Genomic DNA, 21,236 nt, shown 5'->3' with positions numbered 1-21,236 from the left:
TTTAAATGTATTTGGCTAAGGTGTATGTAAACTTCCAACTCCCACTGTAACTCTGGGTCTTCCTTTCCTCTGCCGGTCCTCATGAGAACCATTTTCATTATAGCGCTTGGTGGTTTTTGCGACTGCACTTGAAGTTTTCCGGATTGACTGTATACCAACCCTCCCTTGTCACAACACAACTGATTGGCTCAAACGCATTAAGAAGGAAAGAAATTCCACAAATTAACTTTTAACAAGGCACACCTGTTAACTGAAATGCATTCTAGGTGACTACCTCATGAAGCTGGTTGAGAGAATGCCAAGAGTCTGCAAAGCTGTCATCAAGGCAAAGGGTGTCTACTATGAAGAATCTCAAATATAAAATATATTTTGATTTGTTTACATTTACATTTAAGTCATTTAGCAGACGCTCTTATCCAGAGCGACTTACAGTTAGTGCATACATTTTATTTTATTTATTTTTGTATACATTTTCTTTTTTTTCCCCAAAAAAACATCATACTGGCCCCCGTGGGAATCGAACCCACAACCCTGGCGTTTGGTTACTACATGACTCCATATGTGTTATTTCATAGTTTTGATGTCTTCCCTATTATTCTACAATGTAGAAAATAGTAAAAATAAAGAAAAACCCTGGAATGAGTAGGTGTGTTCAAACTTTTGACTGGTACTGTATGTGAAAGTGGAATTCCCCTCTCCTATTCTTTTTTTTTTGGGGGGGGGGGGTGGCGTGTAAATAATTAGGCTACTCATTTTGAATCCACAGGTGCCATAAAAGTCTCTATGCGACCAGGTACAATACAATGATTTGGTTGCAAATGTTACTGGCAAATATAATTACTATTGTGATGCATAATTGCCATGGTAGCATTAATGCATAATTTCCAAGGTAATTTGGAATGTTCAGTCAATGAGCATTATAATATAATAAATGTTATTTTAAGCACTTTTCACGACACCCAAAGTCACTTTACACAAACACGAGAATCAGCAGGATGAAAAAGCATTAAAATCACATGATAAAATAATTAAGTATATAAAAGTACACTAACCATGGAGAACACTAAACATGATGACGGATTAACCAGGGAAGTGAACTAGACGGAGGATAAAAGCTAAGGCAACAGATAATCCAGGTAAGCCTGTGTGTATTTAGTGTGGACTTGAATATGTGTATGGATTGTGAGGTTCTGACATGGAGAGGGAGGGAGTTCCAGCCTTGGGGAGCTGTACAGCTAAAACCCCAGTCTCCCATGGAGCGGAGCCTGGTGCGAGAGATGGTGAGGAGGCCAGTGTCAGAGGAGCGCTTTGAACAGGTGGGAGTGTAGGGGTGCAGGAGGTCAGTAAGGTATGTGGGCACAAGTCCATTGAGTGCTTTGTAGGTGAGCATGAGCAATTTGAAGATGATCCTGTATTGAACTGGGAGCCAGTGGAGTTTGATGAGGGTGGGGGTGATGTGGTCCCAAGGTCTGGTGTGTGTGAGTACTCATGCAGCTGAATTTTGAAGTCTGCCCAGTGTTTTGTCGGGGAGTCCGTATAGAATGGCGTTGCAGTAGGCCAGGCATGATAAAACAAAGGTGTGGATGAGGGTTGTGGGGTCAGTGAGAGAGGGTCTGAGTCATGAGGTGTTTTTGAGGTGGAAGAAGGCTGACTTGGTGATGTTAAGGATGTGGGGTTCAAATGTAACACCATGTTTCCTGACTGTGAAGTTGGAGTGGATGGTGCAGCCGTTGATTGTCATGTTGAATTGACCCAGTTTCTTGATGACGGAGTTGGGGCCCATCAGCATGATCTCTGTTTTGTCGTCGTTTTGTTTTTAAAAGTTATTGCTCATCCAAGTTTTCAGACAGTCAACAACAGAGGGGGGTGGCATAGTGGAGTTGGGTTTTGTGTGGATGTAGATTTGTGTGTCATCTGCATAACAATGAAATCGGAGTCCAAATTGACGGAGGATCTGACCAAGGGGTAGCATGTAAATACTAAACAGTAATGGACCTAACACTGAGACTTGTGGGACACCTTGTGATACAGGGGCTGGGGCAGACCTGCAGTTGCCAAGGGAGACAAACTGTTGTCTATCAGATAGATAGGAGTGGAACCAGGCAAGGGGTGCTGCAGAAACTACAAGAATGCGGTCAGTTAAAATCTGATGACAGACAGTGTCAAATGCTGCAAACAGGTCCAGGAGGATGAGGATGGAGATGTTCCCACCATCAGCAGCACAGATGAGGTCATTCACTACCTTTACCAAGGCAGTTTTAGTGCTATGCATAGCCCAGAAGCCCGACTGGAGGGGTTTGAAAAGTTAATGAGAGGCCATGTTTTGTTGGATTTGTGATGCTACCACCCACTCAAGCAGTTTGGTGAGGAATGGTAGGTTTGAGATAGGCCTGTAGATGGTGAGGATCTCAGCGTCCAGGCCCTTTTTCTTCAGTATGGGAGTTTTAGCCGCTGTTTTCAAAGGAGTAGGAACAATGCTAGATGCAAGGGATGCATTTACAATCTTGACAACCAGGGGCATACCTTAACTAAGACAGTGGGCATGGGGTCAAGGGAGCAGGTTGTAGTTTTGGATTTAGACAAGAGTTCAGTAATGGTGGTTTCATTGACAAGGGAGGACATTAAGTCTGTTCACAGGTGGTGAGTCAGGTAGTCCTGGGGGTAGGTGGGGGCAGATGAAGGGTGAGACTGTTGCAGCTGTTGGTAGACAGCCTCCATTTTGTTTTGAAAGGACAGAAAACTGTCACAGAGGTCGGTGGTGAATGCAGTTATTCTACAGTTTCGAAATTCGCCTACAAATGCTTACATCATTTGCTTTGAGACAGCATGATCTCCCGTAGCAACCGTGGCATTCCAAACACAAAAACAGAAAAAAAGGGGGGGAAAAAACAGTGGAATATAAAGTGGCCAGTGGCAAGTAACAGGACGACATGCTTATTTTGAGCCTAAAATGAAGAAAATATGTGTAAAATTGTAGGACGAGATCCCCCCTCAGATAAGTGGCTTACAGTATTATACTAAATCATTACAACATAAAGAATTGCAAATACATTTCCCTGAAGGAGTAATGCATATTTCACATTAAAAGTACATAATTGTACGAACGACCTATCAAATGGAGATCAACAGATATTTACACTAACTATCAATCCATAAAAATCCTCCAAATAGAAAACCATAAAGAAAGAAACCACATAACCTCCACACATGTATGCTTTGGGATAATATGTGCTAATGTTTTAACAGAGATACAGTATCTCCTTCTTATAGTCCTGGAAGCAGGGTGACCAAAGTGACAGGATTACAACCACTAAAAGTCAAGGTGGGCCTCTATCAGGGTTTTGGTCAATTCCATTTTAATTCAGCCAATTCAGGGCGCAAACGCAAATTACACGTTTCTGTTTGCTTCCTGAATTGACTGAACTGAAATGGAATTGACCCTGGCCTTCATAAATGTGTAGTACACAAGTCCAGGAGAGAAGAGGTTAATCTTGTCCTCGAAGTGCCTTGTCTTTCTCATATAGAAATTCCAAGTCCATTCAAAATACTGGGCAAATTATTTCAGTCGCAACCAGATACTGTAGGTAAGTTCTCTCCAAATATAACCATTGGGGTTTTCTTTGTTAAGATGGTTATTTCCAAAGTCAGTGGCTCAGAGGTGAATTTACTGAGAGGGATCTCAAAAATGGATTTGGAAAGACAAGGAGAAGAATGATTGGGGGAAATGGGAATTAGGAGTGTGATCGAAAATGTGAAACACAATAACCCTTGAAAGAGGCTGTCATTACAATGTCATTACAATAGTATCATTTGACGGATTATCAAGCAGGCTTGTGCTTTTCTTCTTTCGGTCAAATGCTACTTCTCCACCTTCCTTTTATTGTTTCTTTAGGTATCTCAAAATGGCTGTATTAATGCCCTGACTACTGGACCAACTCTTATGTTCCATATGAGTGGGGCCTGAGATGTTAGCCTACAACTTTTTAGGGGGAAACACCATGAGAGGCCGGTCTTCGATCTTCTGCCACGGGCTCTTCTTGTTCTCATCCTTGCTGTCCGGGTCATCCTCTGGGCTAGTCATGGAGTCGCGACGGTTCTCACTGTTGCTGCTGCGCGCGCTGTTCATGCGGCTGCGGCCTCTCCGGGGGATGGTGGAGCCTCGCGACGAGGGCCCCTCGTCCAGCAGCGGGGTAAGGGAGTTCTCCTCGGGCGATACTGGGCGGCCCTCGCTGCTGCTGGGCTCGCTGTGGTCCTGGTATGCCAGCTTGGACATGCCCTTACTGCCACCACCCTTCCGTCCACCAGTTCCCCACCGTTCGTCCTTACCCTTACGGATTGCCGCGGCCTTGCGCTCTTGGGTGCCGTCCATGGGTCCTTCGAGGTTGGCTTCTCGGATTGTGCTGCAGCTGGGGCCGCCGCCTCCCCCACCAATTCCGCCGCTGCTGAGGTCGTTGCTCACGTCGATGTAAGAATGGCGCACGTGGTTGGCGCGGCCGTCCATTGAGATGAACCAGGCACGTGGGTGCTGCTTAATGCCCAGCTCCAGGAGCTTCTTCTCAGTCAGCCCCTGCAGCTCGCCATTCATCTGTGCCATGGTGGAGTCGTTAAAGAGCACAGGGATCCGCACAGGGCCCTGGGATGGGTCCGAGTTCCAGTTTTGACCCTCCGAGTCGTCCCCTTGGGAGCCGCCCTGCTGCTGGTGCTGCTGGTGCTGGCTCTGTTGCTGGGGATGGTGTGACTGACCGGCACCCATCTGCATCCCCGCGTCCTTATCCTGCTGCTGCTCCTTCCCGGAGAAGTCTGAGGACATGCGCATGTAGTGGGCCGGTATGACCAAGGTGGGCACCATGCTTCGGTACATGTTTTCCTTCATCTGGTCCATGGAGTGGCAGAAGATGATCTGGCCCGGTTGTGTGTTGAGCGATGTCGGGCGGGCCAGGTGGTCGGCAGCGGCCGCAGAGTACTCGGGAGGCTTGTCCGACTTGTCCGACAGGAAACGAGGTGGGGAGCCCCCGTCCGAGGTGTAGCCGCGATTGTCGTTGGCGTTGTGGCAGCGTATGTGGTAGTCCGAATCCTTGTCGTCCTCCATGATCGGGCTGTAGTTCCGTGAGTAGTCTTCTTGCAGCAGCAGGGGGTTGTCGAGATTGTTGGTGTCTGTGGCGCGGGTCACCTTCATAGGGAAGCTCTCGCCCCTCTGGGGTCCTGAGGCTCCTTTCCCCTTCGAATGCCGCAGCTTGTGGGCGGGGACGTGCTTGGCGAACTCCTCCCGCGAGCTCTGGTAGTCTCGTGAGGGGGATGGGTCAGATTTGCTGGCGTCATTGGATGGACCGGATTCAACGTGGCCGCCACAGATGAGGTTGAGGCGGGAAGTGGACGTGCCCTGGTCGCGCTTGGAGCTATTCAGAGCTGTGTGTGGCTTACCCTGTTGTCGCCGTGGTTTCAGACACTTCCGTCTGGAAAAAGAACAAAACTAAAAAGTCAGAAAAAACAAACAAAACCCCAGACAAAAGAAACAAAAAACTTGAGAAAAACATTGAAACGCCAGACAAAACAAACCAAAAAATGTATTATTTTGTTATTTGTTCCTAACGCATGTTCATAATGTAGAAGCCCATTAGAAGTGAGACCTGTGTCTACGTGCTCCACACCTGCAGTAGTAGAGCAGCACACAGAGCAGGATGAGCACCAGCAGGGCCAGCGAGCCCAGGATGGAGAGCAGGAACAGGGTGTGGTAGGTGGTGATGTCCCTCAGGCCCGAGTGACCCCCCAGACCCACGCCTGCATGGAAGACAAAGCCCATAGGAGCAGACCTGGGTCAGATACTGGAGCTGCGCTTGATTTAGTTTGCCTGATACAATTGAACCAATAGAGTAGTCCCAAAAGTGCAAACTCCATGCTAAATCAAGGGTGCCTGAAACCCAGGACCACGCCTGCGTGGAAGACAAAGCGGAGCAGACCTGGGTCAAATACTTTAAAATACTGGAACGGCGCTTGATTTAGTTTGCCTGGTACAATGGAAACAGTGGAGTAGTCCCAAAAGTGCCAATTCCGAGCTAAATCAAGCACACCAGTAATACTATAGTATTTTAGATAATGTATTTGAACCATACTTGAAGCAGAAGCCTACTTACAACTAAAGGGATTACAGTGCATTCGGAAAGTATTCAGACCCCTTGACTTTTTCTACATTTTGTTACGTTACAGCCTTATTCTAAAATTGATTAAATTGTTATTTTTCCTCATCAATCTACACACAATACCCCATAATGACAAAACAAAAACAGGTTTTTATAAATGTTTGCACATTTATTAAAAATTTAAAACGGAAATATTACATTTACATAAGTATTCAGACCTTTTACTCAGTACTTTGTTGAAGCACCTTTAGCAGCAATTACAGCCTCGAGTCTTCTTGGGTATGACGCTACAAGCTTGACACACCTGTATTTGGGGAGTTTCTCCCATTCTTCTCTGCAGATCCTCTCAAGCTTTGTCAGGTTGGATGGGGAGCTTCGCTGCGCAGCTATTTTCAGGTCTCTCCAGAGATGTTCGATCGGATTCAAGTCCGGGCTCTGGCAGGGCCACTCAAGGACATTCAGAGACTTGTCCCGAAGCCACTCCTGCATTGTCTTGGCTGTGTGCTTAGGATCGTTGTCCTGTTGGAAGGTGAACCTTCGCCCCAGTCTGAGGTCCTGAGCGCTCTGGAACAGGTTTTCATCAGTACTTTGCTCCGTTCATCTTTCCCTCGATCCTGACTAGTCTCCCAGTCCCTGCCGCTGAAAAACATCCCCACAACATAATGCTGCCACCACCATGCTTCACCGTAGGGATGGTGTCAGGTTTCCTCCAGATGTGATGCTTGGCATTCAGGCCAAAGAGTTCAATCTTGGTTTCATCAGACCAGATAATCTTGTTTCTCATGGTCTGAGAGTCATTTAAGTGCCTTTTGGCAAACTCCAAACGGGCTGCCGTGCATTTTAATGAGGAGTGGCTTCTGTCTGGCCACTCTGCCATAAAGGCCTGATTGGTGGAGTGCTGCAGAGATGGTTGTCCTTCTGGAAGATTCTCCCATCTCCACAGAGGAACTCTGGAGCTCTATCAGAGTGACCATCGGGTTCTTGGTCACCTCCCTGACCAAGGCCCTTCTCCCCCAATTGCTCAGTTTGGCCGGGCGGCCAGCTCTAGGAAGAGTCTTGGTGGTTCCAAACTTCTTTCATTTAAGAATGATGGCGGCCACTGTGTTCTTGGGGTCCTTCAATAATGAAAAAAAAATTGTACCCTTTCCCAGATCTGTGCCTCGACACAATCCTGTCTCTGAGCTCTACGGACAATTCCTTTGACCTCATGGCTAGCTTTTTGCTCTGACATGCACTGTCAATTGTGGGACCTTATATAGACAGGTGTGTGCCTTTCCAAATCATGTCCAATCAATTGAATTTACCACAGGTGGACTCCAATCAAGTTGTAGAAACAATTCATGGATGATCAATGGAAACAGGATGCACCTGAGCTCAATTTCGAGTCTCATAGCGAAGGGTCTGAAGACTTATGTAAATAAGGCATTTCTGTTTTTTATTTTGTGTAGGTTGATGAGGACATTTTTTTATCCAATCCATTTTAGAATAAGGCTGTAACGTAACAAAATGTGGAAAAGGGGAAGGGGTCTGAATACTTTCCGAATGCACTGTATATTTCATTCCAAGCAGTTCGATATGTCATGTGTTGTTTGTTTGTTTATGTTTATTTGAACATCTTGGTACATATGCAGCAACATACATACCATGTGATGTCATACAATATAAAACACAAGTAAAAGATATGATCAACCTAACTACATGGACAGTGCATCATCAATAAATCATTAGTCATAAACAACAAATTGGCATACCACTAAATCAATAAACATGCATATGAATGTCTTTAGCGATAGAGAGATCATTTGCATTTCGTTTGAGAGCTCTTGGCAAGAAAGATGTCTGGTGTCTTGTAGTGCGGCTTGTTGAAATGAAGTATTGCCTTGAACTCAGATCATATTGTCTCTGTGTAGGGGTTAGAAATGTGTGCAGTGGAGAAGTCTGGTCATGCAGGATGTTCCTTTATGTTTTTTCCCAGTCCTGTGACATCTGTGAAGGAGTGTGAATGAAGACAGTGGGAGCAACCTTCTGGAATGAAACAGCAGGGGACTGAGCATGAGGCCTGGGTCGTCAGCATCAGACCTGGGTTCAAATACATGCGTTTTTAAGTATTTGTATTTTAAATACTTATTTTCTATATATTTTAGTATTTTCTAATAATGTGGCAGAATCAACGACTTCTATTTTTAAATATGTATAGCCTATTATTTGAAACTATTTAAAAATACGTTTTGAAATACATTATTTAAAATACCCCCAGGACGAAACCGACCTGGGTTCAAATGCATGTAGTCTTTAAATATTTGTACTTGAAAATACACTCAAATACATGCCAATACTTTTCAAGTGTATTTCAAAATACATTCCAATATTCAACCACTTGTACTTCCAAAGAGAAAATATCCAAACACTTACTTCGAAATGTATGTGAAAGTAATTGAAATACAATAAATAGTATTTGAACCCAGGTCTGATCAGTATACTGTAGCATGGCTCATCTTCTTGGCGGATTGAAGAAAGGACATAACACCTGTGTCATTCCACCAAAGACGTTCAACGGAGAAAGTGCACCACTATACAGGAAGAATGGTACATACTGTACATGTTGTTTAGCATGGCAGAGCATTGATGTAGGAGATTATCACCTTTACACCTACAGTATTTCAAGTGATTAACGAAGTCCAAAAAGTGTTTATGCGCTACATAGGATGTCATATTTTTGGAGGAAAACATTTCCCAACGGGACATGGTACTGGGCCTCATTTCTCAGAGCCTTCATAGCCTGAAGATCCTCGTTAGAACCATCTTACGCTGTACCTTTAGTAGCCAATCTGTTTCCCAGAGCCTTGGTTAGTTAGGTGGCTCTTAAAAACCTTTTCACATCTATGAGTGATCCAGACCACTCGTAGAGCAGCCAAAGTGCATCGTTAGGGTTATTTTCTGCCTTACCTCACAATAAATCATTCTAAAACTATAAGTATTTTGTGTGAATGGGCATGATCGTACGATGATAAATGTTTAATTTGGGTAATGTATAGGATAACTTCTAACATTATGTCAAGCTTAGTTTTATCGAAAGCTGAATCTTATCCGGTACAAATTGGAAACACCTGGAACACTATAAACGCCAAGCCATTGTCAGAGGTCAGCGGAACAACAATAATACAGCATGGCTGCTATTCAGCGGATTGTTGCTCTCCAACATAAACACTGCGCCGGCAGAGCAGTCGGTTGATTTATATAAATGTGCATATTCGCAACAACCTGAGCCCGTTGCAGTCTCACAATGATGGGGCTCCCACGAGAGGAGATACTCAGACTGCTTGACTTGCACTGACATTCACAGGCAATGGACACATGGACATTCTATGGGCGAAAGGAGCCTAATCGAGCAGTAAGGCTCATACCCTCTGATAGTGAGGATAGGTTTGAGAGGCAGTGAAATACTAGTTTATGCCCAACTCAATTTGTAAGTCGATCTGGATAAGAGCGTCTGCTAAATGACGTAAATGTAAATGTAAATGTTGTATACAATAATTACTCCTAGAAGAAATAACTATTCCAAACCAAGAATAAAAGAGACAGACAGACACAGAGACAGGAGAGGACCGAGAGACAGACAGGAGAGGACAAAGACAGCTAGGACATACAGACAGGAGACAGAAAGACAGGGACAGGAGTGGACAGGGACAGGAGACGACAGAGAGACATTGACAGGAGAGGACAAAGAGAGAGACACAGACGAGAGAGGAGGGGAGACAGAGATAGATAAAGAGATTTGGATGGGACATATGGAGACAGAGAGACAGTGGGGAGGGACGAGGGGAAAGGGGAAAGGGCAGGGACAATTGTGCTTAATGCACAATACAAATATGTCTAGAACAAATGTTCTTATGAAAAGAGTGCTTGTTTCTACTATATTTTATTTAAAATAAATATTCTGAAAATATCAGATTTTCCTTGGAGTTTTAGTACCCTTATGGTACAGCTTTGCCCTGAGGCAACAAACAAATGTCTGGGTGTGGGGGGTAAAAGTAAAAAAAAACATTAGAAATCTTCTAAAAAATAGGATGGAATATTTTTTTTCTATGAAAAAACAAAACATGTGCAGTAGAGGGTTAGTTACTGGTACTGTATATTTGTGGGCTAAAAGAGAAATATCTGAGTGATATATTGTGGTGCAGTGTGCAAAAGCACTGTGGCGGAAAGAAGACGACCGGGGTTCAATTAACATTACATTTACATTTACATTTTAGTCATTTAGCAGACGCTCTTATCCAGAGTGATTTACAGTTAGTGAGTGCATACATTTTCCATTACATGACGAAAATGGTTAGTTTGTAGATGATGGTGTTAAAGATGTAGGATCTTAATTTGATCAGGAAATGCAAACGTGTAGTGTATTTGAGTGTTAAAATGGCTTCTAAAGTGTGTCATTTCGACTTTGACATTTCAGACTTGATTTACCCTAATGAGAAATGTATCAACCACAACAAAAATGTCCATTAATTATAATCCACATACTCATTCATATTTCCTGTTACTGCAGGATTATTTTCCTGCTGTAGCAAACTGGCTTAAATTAAGATCCTAACAAAATGTCCAAGACGTAGCACAAGGCAATTAGCCAGTTACAGTACCTGCAGATGAAGGGAAGGCTGCGACCCAATAGCCCAACTGAGGAACGACCACGTTCCAGATTAGTTGTGTGCCCTCTTTTTTAATGTAGCCAGTCCCATTCCTGACCCACAGACCTGCAACAAAATCCACACACCCAACATATAGATGTTTTAGCAGGCAACAAGTTAAAAGCATTCAAACATATGTCATTTTGGTAGTCTGAAATGGGTCTCTAAAAGCAAATAATCCAGGGATTTTACATTTTATTGATCTTTAACCTCTACGGGATCGGTGTCCCGTATACGGGACGGTTGAGCTAACATGCGCTAATGTGATTAGCATGACTGTTGTAAGTAACAGCAAACTTTCCAGGACATAGACATGTCTTATATGGGCAGAAAGCTTACATTCTTGTTAATCTAACTGCACTATCCAATTTACAGTAGCTATTACAGTGAACTAATACCATGCTATTGTTTGAGGAGAGTGCACAACAACAAAAAACTTATCACGGCAACTGGTTTGATACATTCACCTCTGAAGGTAAATAATGTACTTATATTCAGTAATCTTGCTCTGAATTGTCATCCTAAGGGTCCTAGAGATAAAATGTAGCATAGTTGTGTTTGATAAAATCAATTTTTATATTCAAATGTAGGAACTGAATTCTACAGTTTGAACCTCTGCTGTCTCTGGCTCCACACCCACCCCGCCCGGCCATCTAGATCTAGAGCTGTCCGCTCAAGAGGAAGCTTCTTACTGTAACCAGTGCCTGTAATCTGGTTCAGGTTATTAATCAACCTACCAGGGTATTTACAAACACTACAGGAACAAGACCATCCACATGTATCGATCACATTTTTACTAATACTGTAGAACTTTGTTCTAAAGCTGTATCCGTACCCATTGGATGCAGTGATCACAATATAGTGGCTATATCCAGGAAAGCCAAATTTCCAACAGCTGGGCCTAAAATAGTGTATAAGAGATCATACAAAAGATTTTGCTGTGACTCATATGTGGATGATATAAAAAATATTTGTTGGTCTGATGTGATTAATAAGGAGCATCCAGATGCTGCACTTGATGAATTTATGAAATTGCTTCTTCCAATTATTGATAAACATGCACCTATGTCACGGTTTCGGCCGAGGCTGCTCCTCCTCCTGGTTCGGGCAGGCTTCGGCGTTCGCCGTCCCCGGAATACTAGCTGCCACCGTTGTATGTTTCATGTGTTGATTGCTTTGGTCTGTCTGGTACACCTGTGTCTGTTTGTGTCCTAATTACGTGTCCTATAAGTTCCCTGTTTTGTGTTAGTTATATTGTGTGTTGTTGTCCGCGTGTCGTTTGAGCTGCGTGTTTTGCGCTCTACATGTTTTGTTTTACGCATGTTGCGTACTGTTCTCGCCTCTGTATTTCGAGGTCGTGTAGTGATTATTGTTCACTTTACTATAGTAAAGTTTGTTGGACTAAACCTCTGTGTCCTGCGCTTGACTCCTCATCACATCCATATCGGTGCCAAACTGATAGAACAACACACCATCTATGGAGTCAGCAGGATCAGCGACGACAACCTGGTCGCTAGAAGAACGGCTCAGTCAGCAGGACTCCATGATCCGGCAACTGGAGGCCGTTCTGGGCGAGGTGTCCAACACTCTGCACCGGTTGGCTAATGGAGAGGTGCCCACGTCCTCATACACCATCCCATCACCACCGGTCAGTCCTCCTCTCTCAGCGCCGGAACCCAGTGGTATTCGGCTCTCGCTCCCGAGGGCATATGACGGTTCTGCAGCCGGGTGTCAGGGGTTCCTCCTGCAGGTAGAACTATACCTGGCTACTATACACCCAGCGCCCTCGGGATACGAGAGCGTCTCCGCCCTCATCTCCTGTCTATCCGGAAAGGCGTTGGAGTGGGCCAACGCCGAATGGAGGAGAATAGACGCAGCTACCATCACCTACGCTGAGTTCTCCCGCCGCTTCCGGGCAGTCTTCGATCACCCACCTGAAGGGAAGGCGGCGGGGAGCGTCTGTTCTACCTCCGACAGGAGAAGAGGAGCGCACAGGAGTTCGCACTGGAGTTCCGGACGTTAGCTGCGGATGCAGGATGGAATGAGAGGGCCCTCATCGACCAGTACCGGTGTAGCCTGCGAGAGGACGTTCGTCGTGAGCTGGCCTGCAGGGACACCAACCTATGCTTCGACCAGCTGGTGGACATCTCCATCCGGCTTGACACCCTGCTGGCCACCCGCGGACGTCCCGAGTGGGGGGTCGTCCATTCCATCCTCCAGCACCTCCGAGCCAATTCCTATGGAGCTCGGGGGTGCTGGCGCTAGAGAGAGGAGGGGGAGAACCCGAGGGGGCCACCCTGCACCAACTGTGGCCGTGGAGGACACACCGCGGCCAGGTGCTGGGGAGGGTCTTCTGAGAGAGGGGACAACAGGTCACGCACTGGGGAGTCATTTCAGGTGAGTAGGCGCCCCACTTACCCAGAGCTCTCTGTTGGTCACATGAGTATTCCTGTGCGTTTTCCACAGGTGGCACCTCATTCCCAGCATAAGGCGCTAGTAGATTCAGGCGCAGCTGGGAACTTTATTGATCGGGCATTTTGTGCTAGGTTAGGAATTCCCCCTTCGGCCGGTAGAAGTTCCATTCCCTGTCCACGCATTAGACAGCCGGCCGTTGGGGTCGGGTCTGATCAGGGATGTCACAGCACCGCTGACGATGACGACGCAGGGGGGTCATGAGGAAATCATTCAGTTCTATCTGATTGACTCTCCTGCGTACCCAGTGGTGTTGGGGCTTCCCTGGTTAAGCACCCACGATCCTACCATAGCGTGGCAACAGAGGGCTCTTATGGAGTGGTCTGCCCAGTGTGTAGGGAGATGTCTAGGTGTTTCCATAGGGGCGACCTCGGTAGAGAGTCCGAACCAAGTGCCCGCACTGCGCATTCCCCCGAGTATGAGGATTTAGCACTAGCGTTTAGCAAATCGAGGGCAGCACGGCTACCTCCTCATAGACAGGGGGACTGTGCGATAAATCTCCAGACCGGAGCAGCTCTTCCCAGGAGTCATGTGTATCCCCTGTCTCAAGAGGAAACTGCGGCTATGGAGACTTACATAGCCGAGTCCTTGGCACAGGGATACATACGGTCCTCTACTTCTCCGGTCTCCTCGAGTTTCTTCTTTGTGAAGAAGAAGGACGGGGGATTGCGCCCGTGTATTGATTACCGTAGTCTCAATCAGATCACAGTAAAATACAGTTACCCACTTCCACTGATTGCGACGATGACGGAGTCATTACGCGGAGCGCGGTTCTTCACAAAGTTGGATCTCAGGAGCGCGTACAATTTGGTGCGCATTAGGGAGGGGGATGAATGGAAAACAGCATTTAGCACCACCTCGGGTCATTACGAGTATCTCGTCATGCCATACGGGTTAATGAATGCTCCTTCAGTCTTCCAATCCTTTGTTGACGAGATTTTCCGGGACATGCATGGGCAGGGTGTAGTGGTGTACATTGACGACATTCTAGTGTATTCTTCTACACGAGCCGAGCATGTAGCCCAGGTGTGCCGAGTATTGAGACGACTGTTGGAGCATGACTTGTATGTCAAGGCAGAGAAATGCCTGTTCTTCCAGGAGTCCGTCTCCTTTTTGGGTTATCGGTTGTCCGCGTCTGGCGTGGAGATAGAGGTAGATCGGGTAGCGGCTGTGCGTAATTGGCAAACTCCAACCACCGTAAAAGAGGTGCAGCGGTTCTTGGGTTTTGCTAATTACTACCGGAGGTTTATCCGGGGCTTTGGACAGGTTGCAGCTCCCATTACGTCCCTGCTAAAGGGGGGGTCCGGTGCGCTTGCGGTGGTCAGCTGAGGCGGACAGGGCATTTGTCAAGCTGAAGAACCTGTTCGTCTCGGCCCCGGTGCTGGCGCATCCGGATCCCTCTTTGCCTTTCCAAGTAGAGGTGGACGCGTCCGAGACCGGTATTGGGGCAGTCCTGTCACAACGGTCCGGCACGCCACCTAAGCTCCGCCCCTGTGCGTTCTACTCTAAGAAGCTCAGCTCGGCGGAGCGCAATTATGACGTTGGGGACAGGGAGCTGTTAGCTGTAGTCCAGGCCCTAAAGGTGTGGAGGCATTGGCTTGAGGGGGCTCAACACCCTTTCCTCATTCTGACTGATCACCGTAACCTGGAGTACATCCGGGCAGCTAGGAGATTGAACCCTCGTCAGGCTAGGTGGAACATGTTCCTGACCCGGTTTGTTTTTAAGATCACATACATCCCTGGGTCCCAGAACGGTAAGGCAGACGCCCTGTCCCGGCAGTATGACACAGAGGAGAGGTCCATTGAGCCTACTTCCATACTGCCGGAGTCTTGTCTGGTGGCTCCGGTAGTATGGGAGGTCGACACGAAATCGAGCGGGCGCTGCGTACCGACCCTACTCCCCCGAGTGTCCTGTGGGGCGGACGTACGTTCCGCTCGAGGTTCGTGATCGGCTTATTTCTTGGGCTCATACATCACCCTCCTCTGGACATCCTGGTATTGGTCGGACGGTGCACTGCCTTAGCGTGAAATACTGGTGGCCAACGTTAGCCAGGGATGTGAGGGTTTATGTCTCCTCCTGCTCGGTGTGTGCCCAGTGTAAGGCACCTAGACATTTGCCCAGGGGTAAGTTACATCCTCTGCCCGTTCCACAACGACCATGGTCCCACCTCTCGGTGGATTTTGTGACCGATCTACCCCCTTCCCAGGGTAATACCACCATTTTGGTCGTTGTGGATCGGTTTTCTAAGGCCTGTCGTCTCCTCCCATTGCCGGGTCTCCCTACTGCCCTACAGACCGCCGAGGCCCTCTTTACCCACGTGTTCCGGCACTATGGGGTCCCCGAGGATATTGTGTCCGACCGAGGTCCCCAGTTCACCTCCAGAGTCTGGGGGGCGTTCATGGAACGCCTGGGGGTCTCGGTTAGCCTTACCTCGGGGTACCACCCAGAGAGCAATGGGCAGGTTGAACGTGTGAACCAGGATGTGGGTAGGTTTTTGAGGTCCTATTGCCGGGACCGGCCGGAGGAGTGGTCGAGGTATATCCCCTGGGCAGAGATGGCCCAGAACTCTCTCCGCCACTCCTCCACCGGATTAACACCTTTCCAGTGTATTTTAGGGTATCAGCCGGTCCTGGCACCGTGGCACGAGAGCCAGACCGAGGCCCCTGCGGTGGACGCAGTGGATTCGGCGCTCGGAGGAGACGTGGGACGCTGCCCATGTCCATCTGCAGCGTGCCATCCGTCAACACAAGGCGAGCGCGGATCGCCACCGCAGTGAGGGGCCGGTGTACGCACCGGGAGATCGAGTCTGGCTCTCGACTCGAAACCTGCCCCTCCACCTGCCCTGCCGGAAGCTGGGTCGGCGGTTTGTGGGGCCCTTCAAAGTCCTGAGAAGATTGAACGAGGTGTGTTACAGATTACAACTGCCTATTGAGTACAAAAATATTAACCCCTCGTTCCATGTGTCTCTTCTCAGGCCGGTGGTAGCTGGTCCACTCCAAGAGGAGGAGATAGGAGAGACCCCTCCACCCCCCTTTGGACATCGAGGGGGCACCGGCGTACAGGGTCCAGACTATATTGGACTCGAGGCGCCGGAGGAGTGGTCTCCAGTATCTCGTGGAGTGGGAGGGGTGCGGTCCGGAGGAACGGTGCTGGGTGCCTAGGAGGGACATCCTCGACCCATCCCTCCTGACAGAGTTCCACCGTGGGCATCCCACGCGCCCGGGTCCGCGTCCTCCTGGCCGTCCCCGAGACCGGGGTCGGCGCACGGCTGGAGCCGCGCGTCAAGGGGGGGGTACTGTCACGGTTTCGGCCGAGGCTGCTCCTCCTCCTGGTTCGGGCAGGCTTCGGCGTTCGCCGTCCCCGGAATACTAGCTGCCACCGTTGTATGTTTCGTGTGTTGATTGCTTTGGTCTGTCTGGTACACCTGTGTCTGTTTGTGTCCTAATTACATGTCCTATAAGTTCCCTGTTTTGTGTTAGTTATATTGTGTGTTGTTGTCCGCGTGTCGTTTGAGCTGCGTGTTTTGCGCTCTACATGTTTTGTTTTACGCATGTTGCGTACTGTTCTCGCCTCTGTATTTCGAGGTCGTGTAGTGATTATTGTTCACTTTACTATAGTAAAGTTTGTTGGACTAAACCTCTGTGTCCTGCGCCTGACTCCTCATCACATCCACATCGGTGCCAAACTGACAACCTATTAGGAAACTGACTGTTAGAACTGTTTAGGCTCCATGGATTGATGAGGAATTGAAAAACTGTATGGTAGAAAGAGATGGGGCAAAAGGAGTGGCTAATAAGTCTGGCTGCACATCTGACTGGTTGACTTACTGCAAATTGAGAACTTATGTGACTAAACTCAACAAAAAGAAGAAGAAACTGTATTATGAAGCCAAGATCAATGATATAAAGAATGATGGAAAAACAACTTTGGAGTACTTTAAATGAAAGTATGGGTTGAAAGACAAATTCAACTCCATCTTTCATCGAATCAGATGGCTTATTCATCACAATGATTACTTAATTGGCAAAGTGCGCAAACTTAGGCAGGAAATGCCAACAATGAACAGTGAGCCATCGTATTCATGCATAAAAAACAAATAATGAAATAAAAGCATTGCAAGTTAGAATTTTGTATAGTTAGTGTGGGAGAGGTGGAAAAATTATTGTTATCGATCAATAATGACAAACCTCCTAGCATTGACAACTTAGATAGAAAGCTACTGAGGATGGTAGCTGACTCTATAGCCACTCCTATCTGTCATATCTTTAATCTGAGCCTAGAGGAAAGTCTTTGTCCTCAGGCCTGGAGAGAAGCCAAAGTAATTCCGCTACCCAAGAATGGTTAAGCGGCCTTTACTGGTTCTAACAGTAGACCTATAAGCTTGCTGCCAGCTCTTAGCAAACTGTTGGAAAAAATTATGTTTGACCAAATATGATGCTATTTCTCTGTAAACAAATTAACAACAGACTTTCAACATGCTTATAGGGAAGGGCACTAAACATGTACTGCACTGACACAAATGACTGATGATTGGTTGAATGAAATTGATAATAAGAAGATTGTGGGAGCTGTACTGTTAAGATTTCAGTGCAGCCTTTGATATTATTGACCATAACCTGTTGTTGAAAACATTTATGTGTTATGGCTTTTCAACCTCTGCCATATCGTGGATTCAAAGCTATCTATCTAATTGAACTCAAAGAGTTTTATTTGATGGAAGCTTCTCTAATGTCAAACATGTAAAGTGTGGTGTACCACAGGGCAGCTCTCTAGGCCCTCTACTCTTTTCAATTTTTACCAATGACCTGCCACTGGCATTAAACAAAGTATGTGTGTCCATGTATGCTGATGATTCAACCATATACGCATCAGCAACCACAGCTAATGAACTCACCAAAGCCCTTAACAAAGAGTTGCAGTCTGTTCTGGAATGGGTGGCCACTAATAAACTGGTCCTGAACATCTTTAAAACTAAGAGCATTGTATTTGGTACAAATCATTCCCTAAGTTCTAGACATCAGGTGAATCTGGTAATGAATGGTGTGGCTGTTGAACAAGTTGAGGAGACTAAATTACTTGGCGTTACCTTAGATTGTAAACTATCATGATCAAAACATATAGATTCAATGGTTGTAAAGATGGGGAGAGGTCTGTCCGTAATAAAGAGATGCTCTGCTTTTTTGACACCACACTCCAAAAAGCAAGTTCTGCAGGCTCTAGTTTTGTCTAATCTTGATTATTGTCCAGTCGTGTGGTCCAGTGCTGCAAGGAAATACCTAGTTAAACTGCAGCTGGCCCAAAACAGAGCGGCACGTCTTGCTCTTCATTGTAATCAGAGGGCTGATATAAATACTATGCATGCCAGTCTCTCTTGGCTAAGAGTTGAGGAGAGACTGCATCACTTCTTCTTTTTATAAGAAACATTAATGTATTGAAAATCTCAAATTGTTTGCATAGTCAACTTACACACAGCTCTGACACACACACTTACCCCACCAGACATGCCATCAGGGGTCTTCACAGTCCCCAAATCCAGAACAAATTCAAGAAAGCGTACAATATTATACAGAGCCATTATTGCATGGAACTCCGTTCCATCTCATATTGCTCAAATAAACAGCAAACCTGGTTTCAAAAAACAGATAAAGCAACACCTCACGGCACAACGCCTCTCCCCTATTTTACCTAGATAGTTTGTGTGTATGTATTGATATGTAGGCTACGTGTGCCTTTAAAATGTTTTTATGTAGTTCTGTCCTTGAGCTGTTCTTGTCTATTAATGTTCTGTATTATGTCATGTTTCATGTTTTGTGTGGACCCCAGGAAGAGTAGCTGCTGCTTTTGCAACAGCTAATGGGGATCCTAATAAAATACCAAATACCAAATACCATTCTCATTGACAGCAAGTCTAAGAAGCGGTAGATCTGTTCTATGTGCGCTATTTCTATGCTTCCCGTTCTTAAGTTAGTTTTTTGTGTCTTTTACTTTCAGTTTTGTACACTAGCTTCAAACAGCTAAAAATACTGTACAATATTTTTGGTTATGGAAAATATATTTCACAGCGGTTTAGCTGGTACAATGATTCTCTACATTATACATGGTTGTTTTGTCACATCAACTTAAATTAGGCAAACTACTACAATTTTTGCAACCAGGAAATGGCGGAGCTTACCTACCTATTTATCATGTTAGAGTCTATAAATATTACACAGAAGGATGGATGAATATGAGAATTTCAATCGGAACATATGATCCCAGTAGCTTTCACATACCCGTCTTGGGCTGGTACAGCCAGGCGGGAATGCTGGTGGCGATCCTGGTGCGAGTATCCGAGGGCAGCGGTACGGAGACGTGGACCGGATCGGACACCTGGATGACGGTCCCATCGCGGTCAAAGAGCTGAACGCTGACCACCGCCAGTGCTGTTAAGTCTGTCCATCCTGTCTCCGCCCCTGTAGTGTACATGTTATTGTTATGATATGTTGACCATCCATAGCCTATAACAACAAGCATTCCTAACACTATGCCCTTGATATCAACTACCACAAGTACCACCAAACAAGCTACTATCCTGCAGGCTTTCGCTCTAACTTTAATCTGCGCACAGCTAACATCACTACGTAGCTGCTCATCTGTACCTTGATAGCTGAATCAGATGTGTTACAACAGGGGTGGAACAAAAACCTGCATGCCTACTCAGTTGCTCTTCAGGAGGAGGTTGGGCCAATCGTGATTTTGTAATGATCGTCGTGATATGTAGTTATCTTACCTACTTTAGTAGAAGGCACTTATTGTGCGTCGCTCTGGATACGATCATCTGTTAAATAACTAAAATGTAAATTTTATTTCTCCCAAGCCAACCTGTGCTGTTGGTTTCCAGGCCCAGGAGGTAAGGGAAGCCCCCGATCTCATACTGGCTTCTGGCAGTAGTCAGGACAGCCGACAGTGCTGTGTAGTTGGAATCAGCTGGCAGCTGAAGGGACTTTCTCTGGAGCTGGACCAATGGCTGGTTCCGTGCACCTATAAAGGAAGTAACAGATGCCCACCCAGCCAATCGTGAGACATATGGGTCATGTTCATTAGCATAATTTTTTTTAAAGAGTATTTCTTATTGGACAAATCCTGGTGGTCCCTCGTTTCAGTCCCTTTTCTTGTCTGGTGCCTAATGAAAAACGACCCAAAATCTGGTACAACCATAACAGCACTCGCCTGGCAGTGACTATTTTGACATAAAAGCTACAGTATGTAGGGTAAAATACTACATCACTATCAACACTTAAAGGGGCAATCTGCAATTTTTGTACTTTTACATTAATGATATATACTGTATATATACCCATTGATTCTTAAAGAATGCAACTTATAAATACCTCATGGGCTTAGTTCAACTGTCGTACCCCATCAGAACCCAAAATATAAGTTTGTTTTATTTCATTGTTTGTAAACATGCTACTCAAATCAAAAACTATATAGCCTCAAAACATGGTTAAAACTATGATTTTGATGTCATGGATGGTCAGTCCTTGCATCCAGAGCTCGGTTTATATATTTGAGAGGTGACATTTCTCTAGCCCCAAAACTAAGCTGTTTACCAAAAACAGTGGCGGGGTGCCCACTTTGTTGTTGCAGCTACGGCAGATTGCCCCTTTAAGGCAATTGTACTGTATGTTTGAGACATGAGACATGCAGTCATGAATTTGGGAAATGGACTTGTACAAAACTGCAGCCAAGTACTCCACTGCAGTTGTTGCTATGGAGACAGCAGAAGGAAATAGTGTCACATGAGAACCTCTGAAGGCCGTTGAGTGCAAGAACAGAGAGGAGTCAGGTGAAAATTGCACCTTCACTCCCCTCTTGGAAGGAGGTGAATTCTGGACAATAAATGTTTGTTATTGGCCTCAGAGTAATTAAAGAACTCTGAACAGATTTCAAATAGTGCAT

The 21,236-nt window shown here is 46.1% G+C and overlaps 1 protein-coding gene across 1 annotated transcript in view; it reads right to left on the bottom strand.

The window, feature by feature from the left end:
* Positions 1-612: 612 nt before the first annotated feature.
* The window catches only part of LOC121563515 (protein FAM171A2), a 29,548-nt gene continuing 8,924 nt past the window's right edge, over positions 613-21,236 (bottom strand). Inside the window, exons 4-8 of the mRNA XM_041875422.2 lie at positions 20,157-20,315; positions 19,568-19,747; positions 10,775-10,888; positions 5,649-5,778; positions 613-5,453 (exon numbers count right to left, since the gene is read on the bottom strand). Coding sequence (XP_041731356.1) covers positions 3,974-5,453; positions 5,649-5,778; positions 10,775-10,888; positions 19,568-19,747; positions 20,157-20,315 — 2,063 coding nt within the window. The 3' untranslated portion in view covers positions 613-3,973. The remainder of the gene's footprint in view (positions 5,454-5,648; positions 5,779-10,774; positions 10,889-19,567; positions 19,748-20,156; positions 20,316-21,236) is intronic.

Source organism: Coregonus clupeaformis, chromosome 1 (genome assembly GCF_020615455.1).
Source record: "Coregonus clupeaformis isolate EN_2021a chromosome 1, ASM2061545v1, whole genome shotgun sequence".
Taxonomy (NCBI): domain Eukaryota; kingdom Metazoa; phylum Chordata; class Actinopteri; order Salmoniformes; family Salmonidae; genus Coregonus; species Coregonus clupeaformis.
Note: the sequence above shows the minus strand (reverse complement) of the source record. Positions and strands in the feature narration are given on the sequence as shown.